A 12,910-nucleotide genomic window follows, 5' to 3' on the forward strand; every position below is an offset into this window, starting at 1 on the left:
GGGTTCTAAGGCCTGGGGTCCTCAGGACAGCCCCATCTCGCCCCTGGCACGGGAGGCACCAGGGAGCCAGGGTGGAGCGCTAGGGATGGGTTGAGCAGGCTGGCCAGCTGGTGGCTGAGAGCTGGGGTCCTGCTGGGGCAGAGCTGCCTCCCCCAGAGCACATCACAGAACCACCCTGCTGCTCAAGTGCAATTAACGACCTGTGTTCCCGAGGGGCCCATGTGGAAAGGAATCAACAGAGCTGTGTGTTGGGGGGGACCCATGGCCGGAATAGCAGGGGCTGTGGGTGGGGACTGAGGGGCACCAGCAGAGCTCTGGGGGGGGGAGCACAGGGCTGGAATAGCAATGGGGCTGCGGGCGGGGATTGAGGGGCGCCGGCAGAGCTCTGGGGGGGGGAGCACAGGGCTGGAATAGCAATGGGGCTGCGGGCGGGGATTGAGGGGCGCCGGCAGAGCTCTGGGGGGGGGGAGCACAGGGCTGGAATAGCAATGGGGCTGCGGGCGGGGATTGAGGGGTGCCAGCAGAGCTCGGGGGGGGGAGCACAGGGCTGGAATAGCAATGGGGCTGCGGGCGGGGATTGAGGGGCGCCGGCAGAGCTCTGGGGGGGGGAGCACAGGGCTGGAATAGCAATGGGGCTGCGGGCGGGGATTGAGGGGTGCCGGCAGAGCTCTGGGGGGGGGAGCACAGGGCTGGAATAGCAATGGGGCTGCGGGCGGGGATTGAGGGGCGCCGGCAGAGCTCTGGGTGGGGGAGGCACAGGGCTGGAATAGCAAGGGGGCTGCGGGCGGGGATTGAGGGGTGCCAGCAGAGCTCTGGGGGGGGGGAGCACAGGGCTGGAATAGCAATGGGGCTGCGGGCGGGGATTGAGGGGCGCCGGCAGAGCTCTGGGTGGGGGAGGCACAGGGCTGGAATAGCAATGGGGCTGCGGGTGGGGACTGAGGGGCACCGGCAGAGCTCTGGCGGGGGGAGCTGGCACTTCCCTTACGCTCATCTTCACAAGCATTACGCTCACTTGTGCGGAGCCAGACCCCGTCAGGAAGCTGAGCCGGTCGGTGTGGAAGGGCAGCTATGCCGGAGCGGCAGGACGCAGCTCGGCCCCCCCCCGGCACTGACACTAACCTGGTTAGCCGGGATGAACGGCCACAATAAAGTCGCCTTTCAATATGCTTGGCAAATGATCATCCGGTGCAAGATAAACTAATCTCCCACCCCACCCCCGCCGTGTCTCTGGGGCCTCCATTAACTTCCCTAAAGGTCCATCCAATCACTGCACAACAAGCTTCCTCCCCGCCTGGCTGGGCCGGGGGGCCAGCGTGTTTCGGGGGGCGGGGGCGGGAGGAGGCAGCTAGAGAAACGGCCTCAATTTCCATCCGCCCTGCGGGGAGCACCAGGTCCCATCTGCCTGGCGCACGTTGGGCCCTAATCAGATTGGGCCAATTAGCACATTGCGACGCCCTGAGCCACCCAGGGCAGGGGCTATAAAGGCTGCTCCCTCAGCCCCAGCTGGGCGTGAGCCGGCCGCTGATCCCCCAGCCATGAGCAGCATCGTGGCCGTCGGGGAGAGCTACCAGAAGTTCAACCCCAGAGCCTACCTGCAAAACAACTACATGCCCCCCCGGGCCGACTTCAGCTCTGAGGACTGCGTGGTGCCCTGGAAGCTGCGGTGTCTGGCTGAAGCCTTCGCCACAGGTGAGGGTTGGGGTGGCGGGGTGAGACAGCAGCTGTAAACGAGCCTTTAAAGGGCTTTGCAGGCATCAGTGGATGAAGCCTCCGAGCTGCCTTGGGAGGGGAGTGTCACGGCCTCCCTGTTACTGATGGGGAAACTGAGGCACAGACTGATGCCATCACTCTCGCTGGGCCACCCAGGGAACTGGTGACAGAACTGGGAGCAGAACCCAGGAGTCCTGCTGGTAGGGTGACCAGATAGCAAATGTGAAAAATCGGGACAGGGGTTAATAGGCATCTCTATAAGAAAAAACCCTGAATATCAGGACTGTCCCTTTAAAATCAGGACATCTGGTCCCCCTATCTGGTGCCCAACCTCCCATTCTGATCGCTATGCTCCGTTCCCCTGGCAGCTCGGGGGAGAGAACCCAGGAGTCCTGGTGCCCAGTCTCCCACTCTGACCACTATACTCCGTTCCCCTGGCAGCTCGGGGGACAGAACCCAGGAGCCACGACTCCCACCCCTCACCTCCGCTAGGCCGAAACTCTCCTTCCATTTCTGCTCTCACAGCCTCCTCCGCTGCAAAGCAGGTAACCAAAAAACTCGCCCACCCCACACCCCTCAGCACACGTCCCTCTGTACCGGTCTCCCTCGCCCCCCAGGTGACATCCACGGCCGCACCCTGATAGACGTCGGCTCCGGCCCCACCATCTACCAGCTCCTGAGCGCCTGTGACCACTTCGAGGAGATCATTGCCACCGACTACCTGGAGGTGAACCGGGCGGTGCTGCGCCGGTGGGTGCAGGGCGAGCCTGACGGCTTCGACTGGAGCCCCTACATCAAACACGTCTGCCGGATTGAGGGCAAAGGGTAGGCGGCTGCCGGGGGGAGGAAGGGGGCAGGCTGCGACCAACTGGTCGGTGGCCCCAGAGCCGGGGGAAGAGCTGCTGGTGTGGGGTTCGGCTGGAGGCAGCCCCGGGCAGCTTGTGCGGGAGCGAGGGGCGTTCGAGCAGGACTGGACGCAGCAGCTGCTCTGGCTGATGCTCCGCGGTCCGGGCTGTTTGTGTGACCTGAGGGTGTCGCCTGAACTCCCAAAAGGTCGCTGTTTGCTGGGTGGACATGGACGGGGGCGGGGGGAGGATTTAGCAAGTGGGTGACAAGCGGGGGATTTGCTGAGCCCCAGAGTTAAAGGAGCCAGGGAGGCCTTGGAGTTGTCGGCCAGCACGTGTCACAGGGAGCGCACGGCCGCCCCAGCCGTGTCCCACACGTTCACACACCCCCTGACACCCCCTCACCCCCCCCCGTTCTTTGAGCCTCGCCCCCCGCCCCCGATCGCTGAGGTCACCAAGTCACTGCCCCTCCAGCCTTACAAAGTTGACGCCCAGCAAGCCCCAGTGTCCTGGGCCCGCTAACCCACTGCCTGGCCTCACCCCCAGCGGCTTTGCCCTGCCAGCCAGAGAGGCCAGGCAGCGAGGGCACCAGCGCTCCGGCTCAGCGTGACCCTCACACCAGGGCTCTGCCAGGCTCTGGCTTTCGAGACTCGCTCATCAGCCCTGCTCCGAAAAGCCAAGCTGAGCCGGCCTCCCGGGCTGGAGGGCAAGTCTCCTGCAGCAGGGCTGGGGGTAGGAGCTGCTCGGGGGAAAGCAAATTGCTGGCTCCAAAAAAACCAACCGGAGAGCGTCAGCGATGGTGCGGGGGGGACGACTTGTGCGTCCGGTCACGTCACTGCAAAGCCCCCGAATTGATTGCGACCAGGGCACTCCTCAGGGTACAGATTGCTAACCAGCCCCAGGGCCAGGGGCTCTGCCCGCCCTGCTTGGGAGCAGCGAGTGACGGGGGGCGAATGATCTTCTGAGTGCAGAGAAGCGTTCTGCCCACAGGCTCTGGAGTCCCTCCCGGCTGTAGCTCGCCCAGACGGTTATACAGCTCCTCAGGAAAGCGGCTGGGCACCTGGCCAAGGAGCCAGCTAAACAGCCTCTCCCTAGGAGTCTCAGCGGCGGAGACGGACCACGGGTGGGTCCCTCTTATCACCACAGCACCTTGAGTGGGCATAAAAGTCTCACCCCGCCCCATCCGGCACATTTCCAGGGGCCAGTTGGGCCTGAATTCCCCTTTGGCGCCTCTGATCCCGTCATCCCCCTTAGAGCACCGTAACCCCCCCCCCCACCTCCTAGGTGCGGCTGGGTACACTACCCCCTGCTGCCCATTGCTGGACTCCCCTGCCCCCTTTCTCATGGTCAGGCCTCATTCTTTTCTGGCTTGCACAGGGAGCAGTGGAAGGAGAAAGAGCAGAAGCTCAGAGGGAAACTGAGGCAGATCCTCCCCATCGACGTCCACCAGCCCGAGCCACTGGGCTCCCAGGTGTGCCAACCGGCCGATGCCCTGGTCTCCACCTTCTGCCTGGAGGCGGTGAGCCCTGACCGGCCGAGCTTCGAGAGAGCCCTGAGTAATGTTACCACCCTGCTGAAGCCCGGGGGCCATTTCCTCCTCATTGGTGCCCTGGAGGAGTCTTTCTACCTGGCCGGTGAGGCCAAGCTCTCAGTGGTCCCAGTGAGCGAGGCGGACGTCAAAGAGGCCTTGAGCAAGAGCGGTTACCACATCCACAACTTCTGCTCCTACCTCATGCCGCCCAGCCTGAAAATTGGCGTGGATGACGTGACTGGGGTCTTCTTTGTCCATGCACAGAAGAAGCCTGTGGCCTGTGACTAGGCAGGCCTGGGCACTCCTCTTGTTCTTTGCCAAGATGCACATCCTACAGCAAAGTGAAGCTTGGTAGCTAGTAATGCAATAGATGCATCCGTCCTAGGCAGATAACCTGACATGCTGCGTGATTCTCCTTAAGGCCCCCTCCGCCCCCAGCTCCAAAGCTCATCTCCTTCGCACGTGGTAGCCGATTTAGCAGTGAAGGGGTTAAATGAAACTGGAGGCAGGTGGATTAGCTGGTTCTCTGAGAGGCTCATAAATTCTAGGCTTCTATTAATGGCAGGTCCTGTTCCCCTATGTCTGCGTAGGGCCAAGCATGGCTTGAGCAGTTACTGGAGTATCAGGCAGGGTTGGCTTTCGGTAGCACCTTGCGCCGTACAGAGTGAAATCCTACTCGGGGCATGCATTTCGAGAGCCCCCTGATCAGCTCTGGGTGCTTATACAGCACTTTGCGGGGGGGGTGTTCAAAGTGCTTACATCATTCAGTTAATCTGCCAACCAGCCTGTGAAGCAGATCTGCCTTACCACCCTTGTTTTATAAACAGGGTAACTGAGTCACAGAAACTAAGTAGGGGCTAGTTAGAGAGCGAGAGCTGGGACTAGAACTCAGCCACTTCCCAGTTCCTGATCCTGCACTCAATGCACTGGTTTCTCCCTCTCCACATAGTTTTACATGACATGCAGCCACCTCTGGGGCAGAACGCAGCACCTGCTAAAGGGCAGACAGTAACATTCCACAAGAGTTTAGAACGGGTAATGAAAAACCGCCTCCCACTCCATCTGAAAGTGAAAGGGGAGTAGGAGGTAGGCAGAATATAAATTACCCAATCTGGAATTTCATTGTATAGGGAGAATACAAAACTAGGCAGAATTTCAGCAGGATTCCAACTTCAGAATTAGTGCACCTTAGTTTTGGTACCAAACCCATCCGCTGAAGACTTTAGTGAGAACCTCAGATAATTTAGGCCCAACGGTTAGATTTTTACTGTATGTTTAAAGTACATTTCAGAGAAGCTACCAATGATGAGATGTTTTCATGATTGCCATGGCACTTTACCTAGACATTTATTTTGTGGCTATAGACATGTTCCATGCTGTTCTCAGAGAGTGATACACTGTGCCTTTGTTTTACTGCATGAGAATCCATTGAAAATAAAAGCTATAAAGTAAAGGCAAACGGGGCTGTCTAGATTCACTCGGAGTTGGGGAAGTGTAAATGTTAAACAAACAGCCCACAAAGCAGATGCATGTCTTGATTTAAGTAATCCCAAAGTGGTTAATAGTTCAGCTGACAACTTTAATAAATACAGGATGTTTAATTTGGAACTAACCCTTTAAAGAAATGTTTTGGAAAAAAACAAAACAAAGGGCTTTCCCCAAGATGCGGGGCACAGTAACCCCACAGGGACCCTCTCTAGTTAACTCTCTCTGCAAAAAATTGCCTGGAAGCCAAGGGTGGGATTTTATGGTGCTTAATTGAGGGCAGAGCACCACCCTTAGCCGGGCTCTCCAATTTCCTCTCGGGGCTGCAGCAGCAGACGCAGGACCTGCAGGTCGCATTGGTCAGACGTGAGGTGGCGTAAAGACACAGCGTCTTTCAGAGGCCCGACACTGTGCCCGCACAAGGTCACGGAAAATGGATGGGGCAGCTCCGCCGCACCATTGGAAGTCAGCTTTACAGGCTGTCTCTTTACCGTTTCCTGTCAGCTCGTGCTCCTTCTTCACCCTGCGCAAATACCTGCCTTAGATCGTGCCGTAAAAACAGCCGCGTTGGTAATGACATCACTGCTTCTTTAGCCACTGGGTCACAATGGCGCCGGGCTGGCCTCATTCTACTTGGGGGTTAGTTCTTGCAGTTGGGCGTGGCGAAGGAATTCAAGGCTTCAAAAGAGCATCCAGTCTTTAAATCCAATCCCCGCCCCAGCAGCGGGCCAACGAGCTCAGAGGGATTTCGGCTCGCGCGAGGCCAGTGAGTGTTACCTTACTAGCCAGAACACTGACATTGCACCCCTCAGCATGGCGGGTAACCGCAGGGGACAGGACAGCGGGCCCTGTTCACGGGACTAACTGATCACCAGGGAGGTTAGGTGGAAATTCCTTTCCCTTCCCCAGCTTCAGCTGCTGCTGGGAGGCAGGAGATTGGGCACAGCAGTGACGCAGCCAGACCTGTTACAGCCCCCACCCCGCATTCCCCGTTCCTGTCCCTAGAGAGGGATTTGGGGCAAAGCGCACAAGCTGCATTAAATAAAGCAACTAGTTTGATTTAGAGCTGTTGCATCCTTAAGCACAGAAGTTTCCCCAGGGCCTGACTGCCAGGTGCTCCCTTACATCATGTCAGCCTCAGCCCCGGAAAGCATAGTTCAGAGTCCTCCTGCCTTTGAGTTTCTGATTTGATCGTACGGTTTTCTGCCTTGTCTAAAGAACGTCATAACCACGCCATCCAATCCAAACCCTGGAAAGGCCGGCAATCTGGCCCGAGCTTTATCCCAAGAGCGTAAGCCGAATGTGACTGCAACTCCGGGTCTCCTGGCTGGCCCCTGGCCACGCGGTTTAGAGGATGGGGGCCAGGAGAGTGGCTGGGATCCTGCTCTAATCAGGGTTCCTGGTAGGAAGCCCAACCCTGCTCCCAACTGCAGTGGAAGGGAGTCTGTCCATTACTAACCACAGGAGGTCCGAGAGCTGGCACCACCAACCCCACTCCAGTTCCCATCTCACCCTCACTCCTTCCAGTCAATTCTCCCTCCACCCCAACCCAGTAACTCCTGGACCTGATCCCTGGATGGAGGTAGCTGCTTCCTGGCTGTGACCCTCCCAAACCTGCCCCCCAGCTGGCCACATGACAGCACTCCACTTAATTCAGGATTTGAGGCAGAGAGGGGATTAAAGAGTGGTTATTATTAATATTTCTGGCAACTCCAAATGGTTTTTCCTTTAGGTGGAGATTTGGGGGCAAAAAACCAACAGATGAAGGGGGTGGAGATTATTAGATTAATTACAATTTTATTCTCAGAGAAACCAGGACAGCAACAAAGACAAAGGTTCATTTGCACCGTTTGCAATAATCGCCGACTTGACCCAAGTCTAATACAATGAACTGATCACACTCCAAAGAGCTGATTTAAGAAGTGAAACAGCAACAGAATACACGTTAGTCACAGTCACCTCCCCACACGACAGGTGTGTGGGCTGTACAGTGATAAAAAATCTGCCCCCATTCCCTTATTACCATGATATATACAGATTATCCCAACCCATCACCTGTATAACCAGAGAAGGAAATATCCTCGGAAACGGAGGAGGAAAAAGAAACTCACAAATCTATGCTCTCCCCCTTTCCCCCGCAGCAAAGCAGCTGCTCCCACCAACCGCACTTTCCGGTCACCTTCAGGAAATTCTGTTACCAAGCCCAGCTGAAGTGGCTGGCAGGGGCGATGCCAGTAGAATGTCCGGTCACTTTCCATGTGAAAAACAAATGCCAGGCTCTGGTGATAGCTACGAGGGTGAAAGGCCAGCGAGCGAGCACACAATGTGCTGCGTTGGCTGGAAGCTATCTGGGGAGGATGTGCTGTTTGTTTTCTACTTCTAAAATTACCCACTGGGACGTTTCAGTAAGAAGTTGGCACAGAGCGCTCAGAGGCCACAAGCTGCTTTTGCGGCCGGGGTCAATCATTTCTCTCTCTCTCTCACACACAAACACACACAAGAAACTTCACCTGCTTTCACTGTACGATCACCTGTTGTATACCACTGCCCACACAGCCATTCTGTTCTTGGCAAGAATTTCCATGAGAAGCCTCCATTACAACCCTGCTAACTACAGCTTCACACCAAATGCCTCCTCCTTGCTCTGGTACAGCACTCTGGTGGAAAGCCACGGGGACGGAGGGGCTCATGGATCAAGGCCTCCCAGTGCAATAGAAGTTTTTAAACTGGCCCGAAAACTATCTGCTCCAGCACACGCGCACACACAGTGAGTAAGGAAAACTAAGGTTTAAAACCAGAGACAGGGCATTTTTTTTCCAGAGATGCTTCCCCCGAGACTCGGAGCACAGTGACTACAGGAGACCAGGCTGGAATAAGGCAAAGCCCTGGGATGGCTGCCGGATGGAAAGGTGAGGTCAGAGCCTTGGGCCTGCAGAGCAGGTGCCAAGCCCTGGAGCAAGTGGGAAGAAGGGACGCTGGCTCTTCAGGAAGTGGGGGAAGCAAGGGAAGTCCTGCTAGGCCAGTCTCAGGGGACAGAGCAGGGGCTGGAGTGTCAGGAGGCCCCGTGCCAGGAGGGAATGCTGGCATCAGCCTCACCCCCACCTGGGAAAGCCCAGCCACGTCCCAGCACTATCAGAAGAGGATGGTACCGAGGCCTATCGTGACTCCTTTCAGTAACAGGCCAATGCCCACCAGCGACCTAGGAAGCAGCAGATATGCCAGTTGGTGCCGACCTTGGCAAGCGAGCCCAGCTGGCCTATTGCAGCCCCAGCATAATTAAGGCAGGAGGTTCTACCAAGGTGAAGGAGCCATTCTCTGGACCAGGGGTTCTCAATCTCTCTTTCTGAGCACCCCCCAACATGCATTAAAAATTCATGGCCCACCTGGGCCACAACTGCATATCCAGTGGATTAAAAGCTAGGGCCAGCATTAGGGGGTAGCAAGCACAGTATGGCCCAGGGCCTGATGCCACAGGGGGCCCCTCGAAACTAAATTGCTCAGGCTTCAACTTCAACCCTGCTCTCTGGTTTATTTTGGCAGACCCCTGGGCTGGACACAGCTCTGGACACTCCACAGCTCTGGACCACTGCATGCCAAAGGGTGGGACTGCGACTGGAGACGAGCGAGAGGAGGGCCTGGCCTTGTGGAACCGCATGGGCCGCTGCCAGGAAGATACCCCGAGGCCTCGGGGACAGAATCCCTCCAGGGAAGAGACCAGGTAAATCCACTGGCTGCAAGAGAGGTCCCAGCGAGTCAGACATGTCACTGCCCAGCCGGGCTCAGCCAGAGAAGGACCTCACTACAATGCACTGAATGTGAGAAAAGCTTCAGCCAGTTCCAGCCACCCGGCGCCAGCTGCCATCCCATCAGCTCCACTCGCCCCCTCTCACTGCTCATGATCAGTGCACATCAAGTGCAGAGGCAATGCAGGGGGACACGTGAGCCCCCCCGGTGTCTGCCCTCCATTTAGCACTCAGGTTTTCAAACCGTGGAGCCCACCGTTTGGAAACCATCGCCTCCTGCCAGGAGCCGGAGGATTGGAAGCTGGTGGGAAGCTGCCCAGCCTGCTTGGGTCCCCTGGCTCTCTGGGCTGTGGGAGCCGGAGCGCTGGCTGGCTGCCTGGTTCCTCTGCTCCCCGAGCCTGGCCACCTCTGCACGGCTGGGTGCTCCCCAGGCAGGGTGGGCAGCACAGCTCCAAGATGTGCCCGATGTGTTCTTACCTCCCCCCGAAGGAGCCCGGGGCTGACCGGTGACCCCGCCAGGAGCCAGCCCCTGCCAGTGGAGACCAGCTGTCATGAGATGCTCCCTGAGGTGCTTGCTTGCCGCTGCCCTGGCCCTCCTGGCTCTGCTGCTGCTCTTCAGCCCAGAGGACACGTGTGAGGCAGGTGCGCCCCGCCCCTCCAAATCTTTAAATTGTACCCTGCCCCCCATCAAGAGTTGTGCACGGTCTCTAATCACGCCACTTCCAACATGAAATTCCAGGGCCTGACTTGAAAGCTGGCCTGCCTAGCACTTTCAGCGCCGATCCGATGGAGAGCCTGGCCCTGGCTGCTCAGATCCACCTGCGTAGGAATGGCCCTTCCTGTGCAGCGGGTACTGCACCCCTCCACAGACGGCTCTCATCCGGCAGGAAGAGGATTCTACTTGTTTACCTTGAGATTTCCCTGCCCTAGGAGCTAGCTGGACAGGGCATTCTCCGCTAGCCAGACGACAAAGTGCTGCAGGAGTCATACAACATCTCCGTTTGCTCATTCTGGATATGGCTCTGCAAAGTTACGGGCTCCTGCACCAGGGGTATGGCTAGTCTAGGATCTCTGTAAAGCAAGAGGAATGGAGGATACCAGGTTAAAGAGTGTTTGGAATTCAGAGCAGGGGCTAATAAGCGATAAGGACCAGGATTGTGCTGGCCTCTACTTTTAATTTTCCTAAAGCTTTCAAGGTGGCTTGTCTGGACTGATCTTTCCACAGATGTCTGGGGAACATGCAGAAGTCACTCTTTGCATTAAGCAGCTCAGTGCAGCTGGGCAGCGGTGGAGTTTACAAGCTCTGGAATTGGAGGAGAGCCAGGGCATTGGGTGGTTTCTCTGGGAAGAAAACAGGCAGGTTAAACAAGGGGGAGGCAGAAGAGAAGAGAGAGACACATATGTAAGGCTGGGACAAACATATGGGCTGTAGAAGATTTTCTCATCACCAGGACAAGGATGTTACAGGCAACTTAAGTTCAACAGTTTGGTTTTTGAACAATAAGACAAAGCAGTGACAGAGATACAAACTGACAGACACCTGCCCCTAAGCAGGGGCAAACATAATGGTATGTAGTCAATTACATCTGGATGCACGCACGCACACACAAACACACACAGAGTTAGCCACCACTAACAGTTCTCTGGGGTTATCACCATGCTGCCATAGTCTCTAATTTCCACTGAACACAAGCTATTGTGCTAACTGCAGTCAACATAAATACAAGTCTTCTAGGTAGCCCCTTGCCAGGTCTTCCCAGCTTGGCTCATGTTCTCCAGGCCATCGTCCTTGCAGACTTCTGTACAGCCCAGTCCACTAAGCACGGATGCCTGACCTCCTGTCCACCGACTGCAAAGGGCTTTGGATCAGAGCCTTAGGCAGTCCTAGCTAAGTCAATGGAACCACTCAGGTCCTTACTGATGAGCAAGCAGCACTGACCCCGCAAAGCGAAGGGACCAAGTTCCCCAGACTCATTGTAGCTCAGGTCCCTGGTGAGTTCTTGGCTTCCTGTCCCTTGTTTGGAAGAGCTTGTATATTACCCTCTTCTCTCACGTCACATCTGTGCGTTAGGTGGGCAGCCAAGCCCAGCCATGGAGGTTACCCAAGGCTGCATCCACTTCCCAACTGGAGTGTGATCCCTCCCACCCCGCCCCCAAATCACACACCTGGACTTTATCTTAACCATGGAACTAAATCTAATTTTGCAAACAACCCCCCCCCACACACACACACACACTCCCCCAAATCAAACACTGCAGCCCCATGCAAACTTAGAAGTCTGAGCTAATAACTCCAAGCCTTTAACAGAACCAGGAACGGCCTGGCTGTCTCTAACGGGGTCACACGCAGGCTGGGCCCATTCAGACACAAGGCATGAATTCTCTAGGAGACCGTACAGCACAATACAATGGAGGACACCCAGATTCATGGTCTCTCCAAGCCAACGTCCCAAGTCCGCTCTGGTGGCACAGGGCACATCGATGCCGGATTGCTTTCACTTCTGTCTGCACGAAGCCCAGGGCGAATGCGAACCAGCCCAGCTGGCCGGCTGCAAGCCTCATGCAGGGAGATGGAGAGTTTGAAATATAAATGGCAACGCTCGCCACCTAGTGGTGCCACAGCAACACAGCAATAGTCATAACTTTTGCGATGAGCAATCATCTACTTCATTAACTTCCTTTGGCAATCAGGAAGGCACTTGCTGATCCCTTCGGCTTTCTGCCGCATTCCTGGTCTCTCTGCTTTTACGAGCAGAGCCCAGAGCACTCAGACTTTCACTTTACTCAGTAAGACCCTAATCCTGTAACATACAGCAGGCCACTGACTAATGCAATTGCAAAGGGGGTACCCGGAATGTCATTATGCGCAGAATGGTCCTGTTCTTTTCATTTGCTCCCCTCAACAACTGGAATAATGTCGGGGGGGGGTGTCACCCCCCACCTCTAGCCAGGAGGTCCTCATCTCAGCCCTGCAGGGAGCCCCTTCTCAGCACTTAACAGCCAGAAAGGATGGTGCACTAGCCACAACATGTGGGTGATTTAAAGTGGCATGCAGGGACTAGGGAATCTCTGGGGGTCCTTAATGCCCCCTCCCCTTGCAGAAAAGGGGCATTTTCCCCTATAGGGCACACAGGATTCATCAGAGCAGGTTTGTCAAGGAGCGGAAAAATAAGTCAGCCTGACATTTCACACTGCACTGAGATTTTCAAAGATTGCACCAAGTATCCCATTTCAAAAAAATCCCCTCTGCACAGCAAAGAGCTCCCACATTCACCCCAAGTGCCCAATAACCTGGGAGATCCACCTCCCCACAACTGCTGAAGAAGGTGTCCCGCACGTTCTAGTCTCAGAGGACGAGTGAATCCAATGTACAGAGCAGCGTATGCCCTTGGCCCACCCATCTTATTTACACATATTAACAATAACCCATTTCAGCAGTGCCGGACTGCAGAGTTGGAGGTCCTGTGGGCCACACAACTTTATGACCAGATGTCCCCACCATGTACTCGCGACGTCTTCCAGTCTGCCGAGTCACCAGTTGGCCCTCCAATATTTCCCACTTAGTCTGAAATCCCTCAGCAAGCTGAGAATCAAAC

The 12,910-nt window shown here is 56.2% G+C and overlaps 1 protein-coding gene across 1 annotated transcript; it reads left to right on the forward strand.

Moving 5' to 3' along the window:
• The first annotated feature begins 1,535 nt into the window (after positions 1-1,535).
• Positions 1,536-4,374, forward strand: PNMT (phenylethanolamine N-methyltransferase). The gene is made up of 3 exons (XM_077806011.1): positions 1,536-1,689; positions 2,328-2,535; positions 3,933-4,374. The coding sequence occupies exons 1-3, from the start codon at positions 1,536-1,538 to the stop codon at positions 4,372-4,374; spliced, it is 804 nt and encodes a 267-aa protein (XP_077662137.1).
• The last annotated feature ends 8,536 nt before the right edge of the window (positions 4,375-12,910 follow it).

This window comes from Eretmochelys imbricata, chromosome 27 (genome assembly GCF_965152235.1).
Source record: "Eretmochelys imbricata isolate rEreImb1 chromosome 27, rEreImb1.hap1, whole genome shotgun sequence".
Taxonomy (NCBI): Eukaryota; Metazoa; Chordata; order Testudines; family Cheloniidae; genus Eretmochelys; species Eretmochelys imbricata.

Excerpts from the sequence above, each read along its gene's own strand:
- PNMT (XM_077806011.1), top strand. The coding sequence starts at position 1,536 with ATGAGCAGCATCGTGGCCGTCGGGGAGAGCTACCAGAAGTTCAACCCC. Across the intron at positions 1,690-2,327 it reads GGCTGAAGCCTTCGCCACAG|GTGACATCCACGGCCGCACC; the intron begins GTGAGGGTTGGG and ends CTCGCCCCCCAG. Across the intron at positions 2,536-3,932 it reads TGCCGGATTGAGGGCAAAGG|GGAGCAGTGGAAGGAGAAAG; the intron begins GTAGGCGGCTGC and ends TGGCTTGCACAG.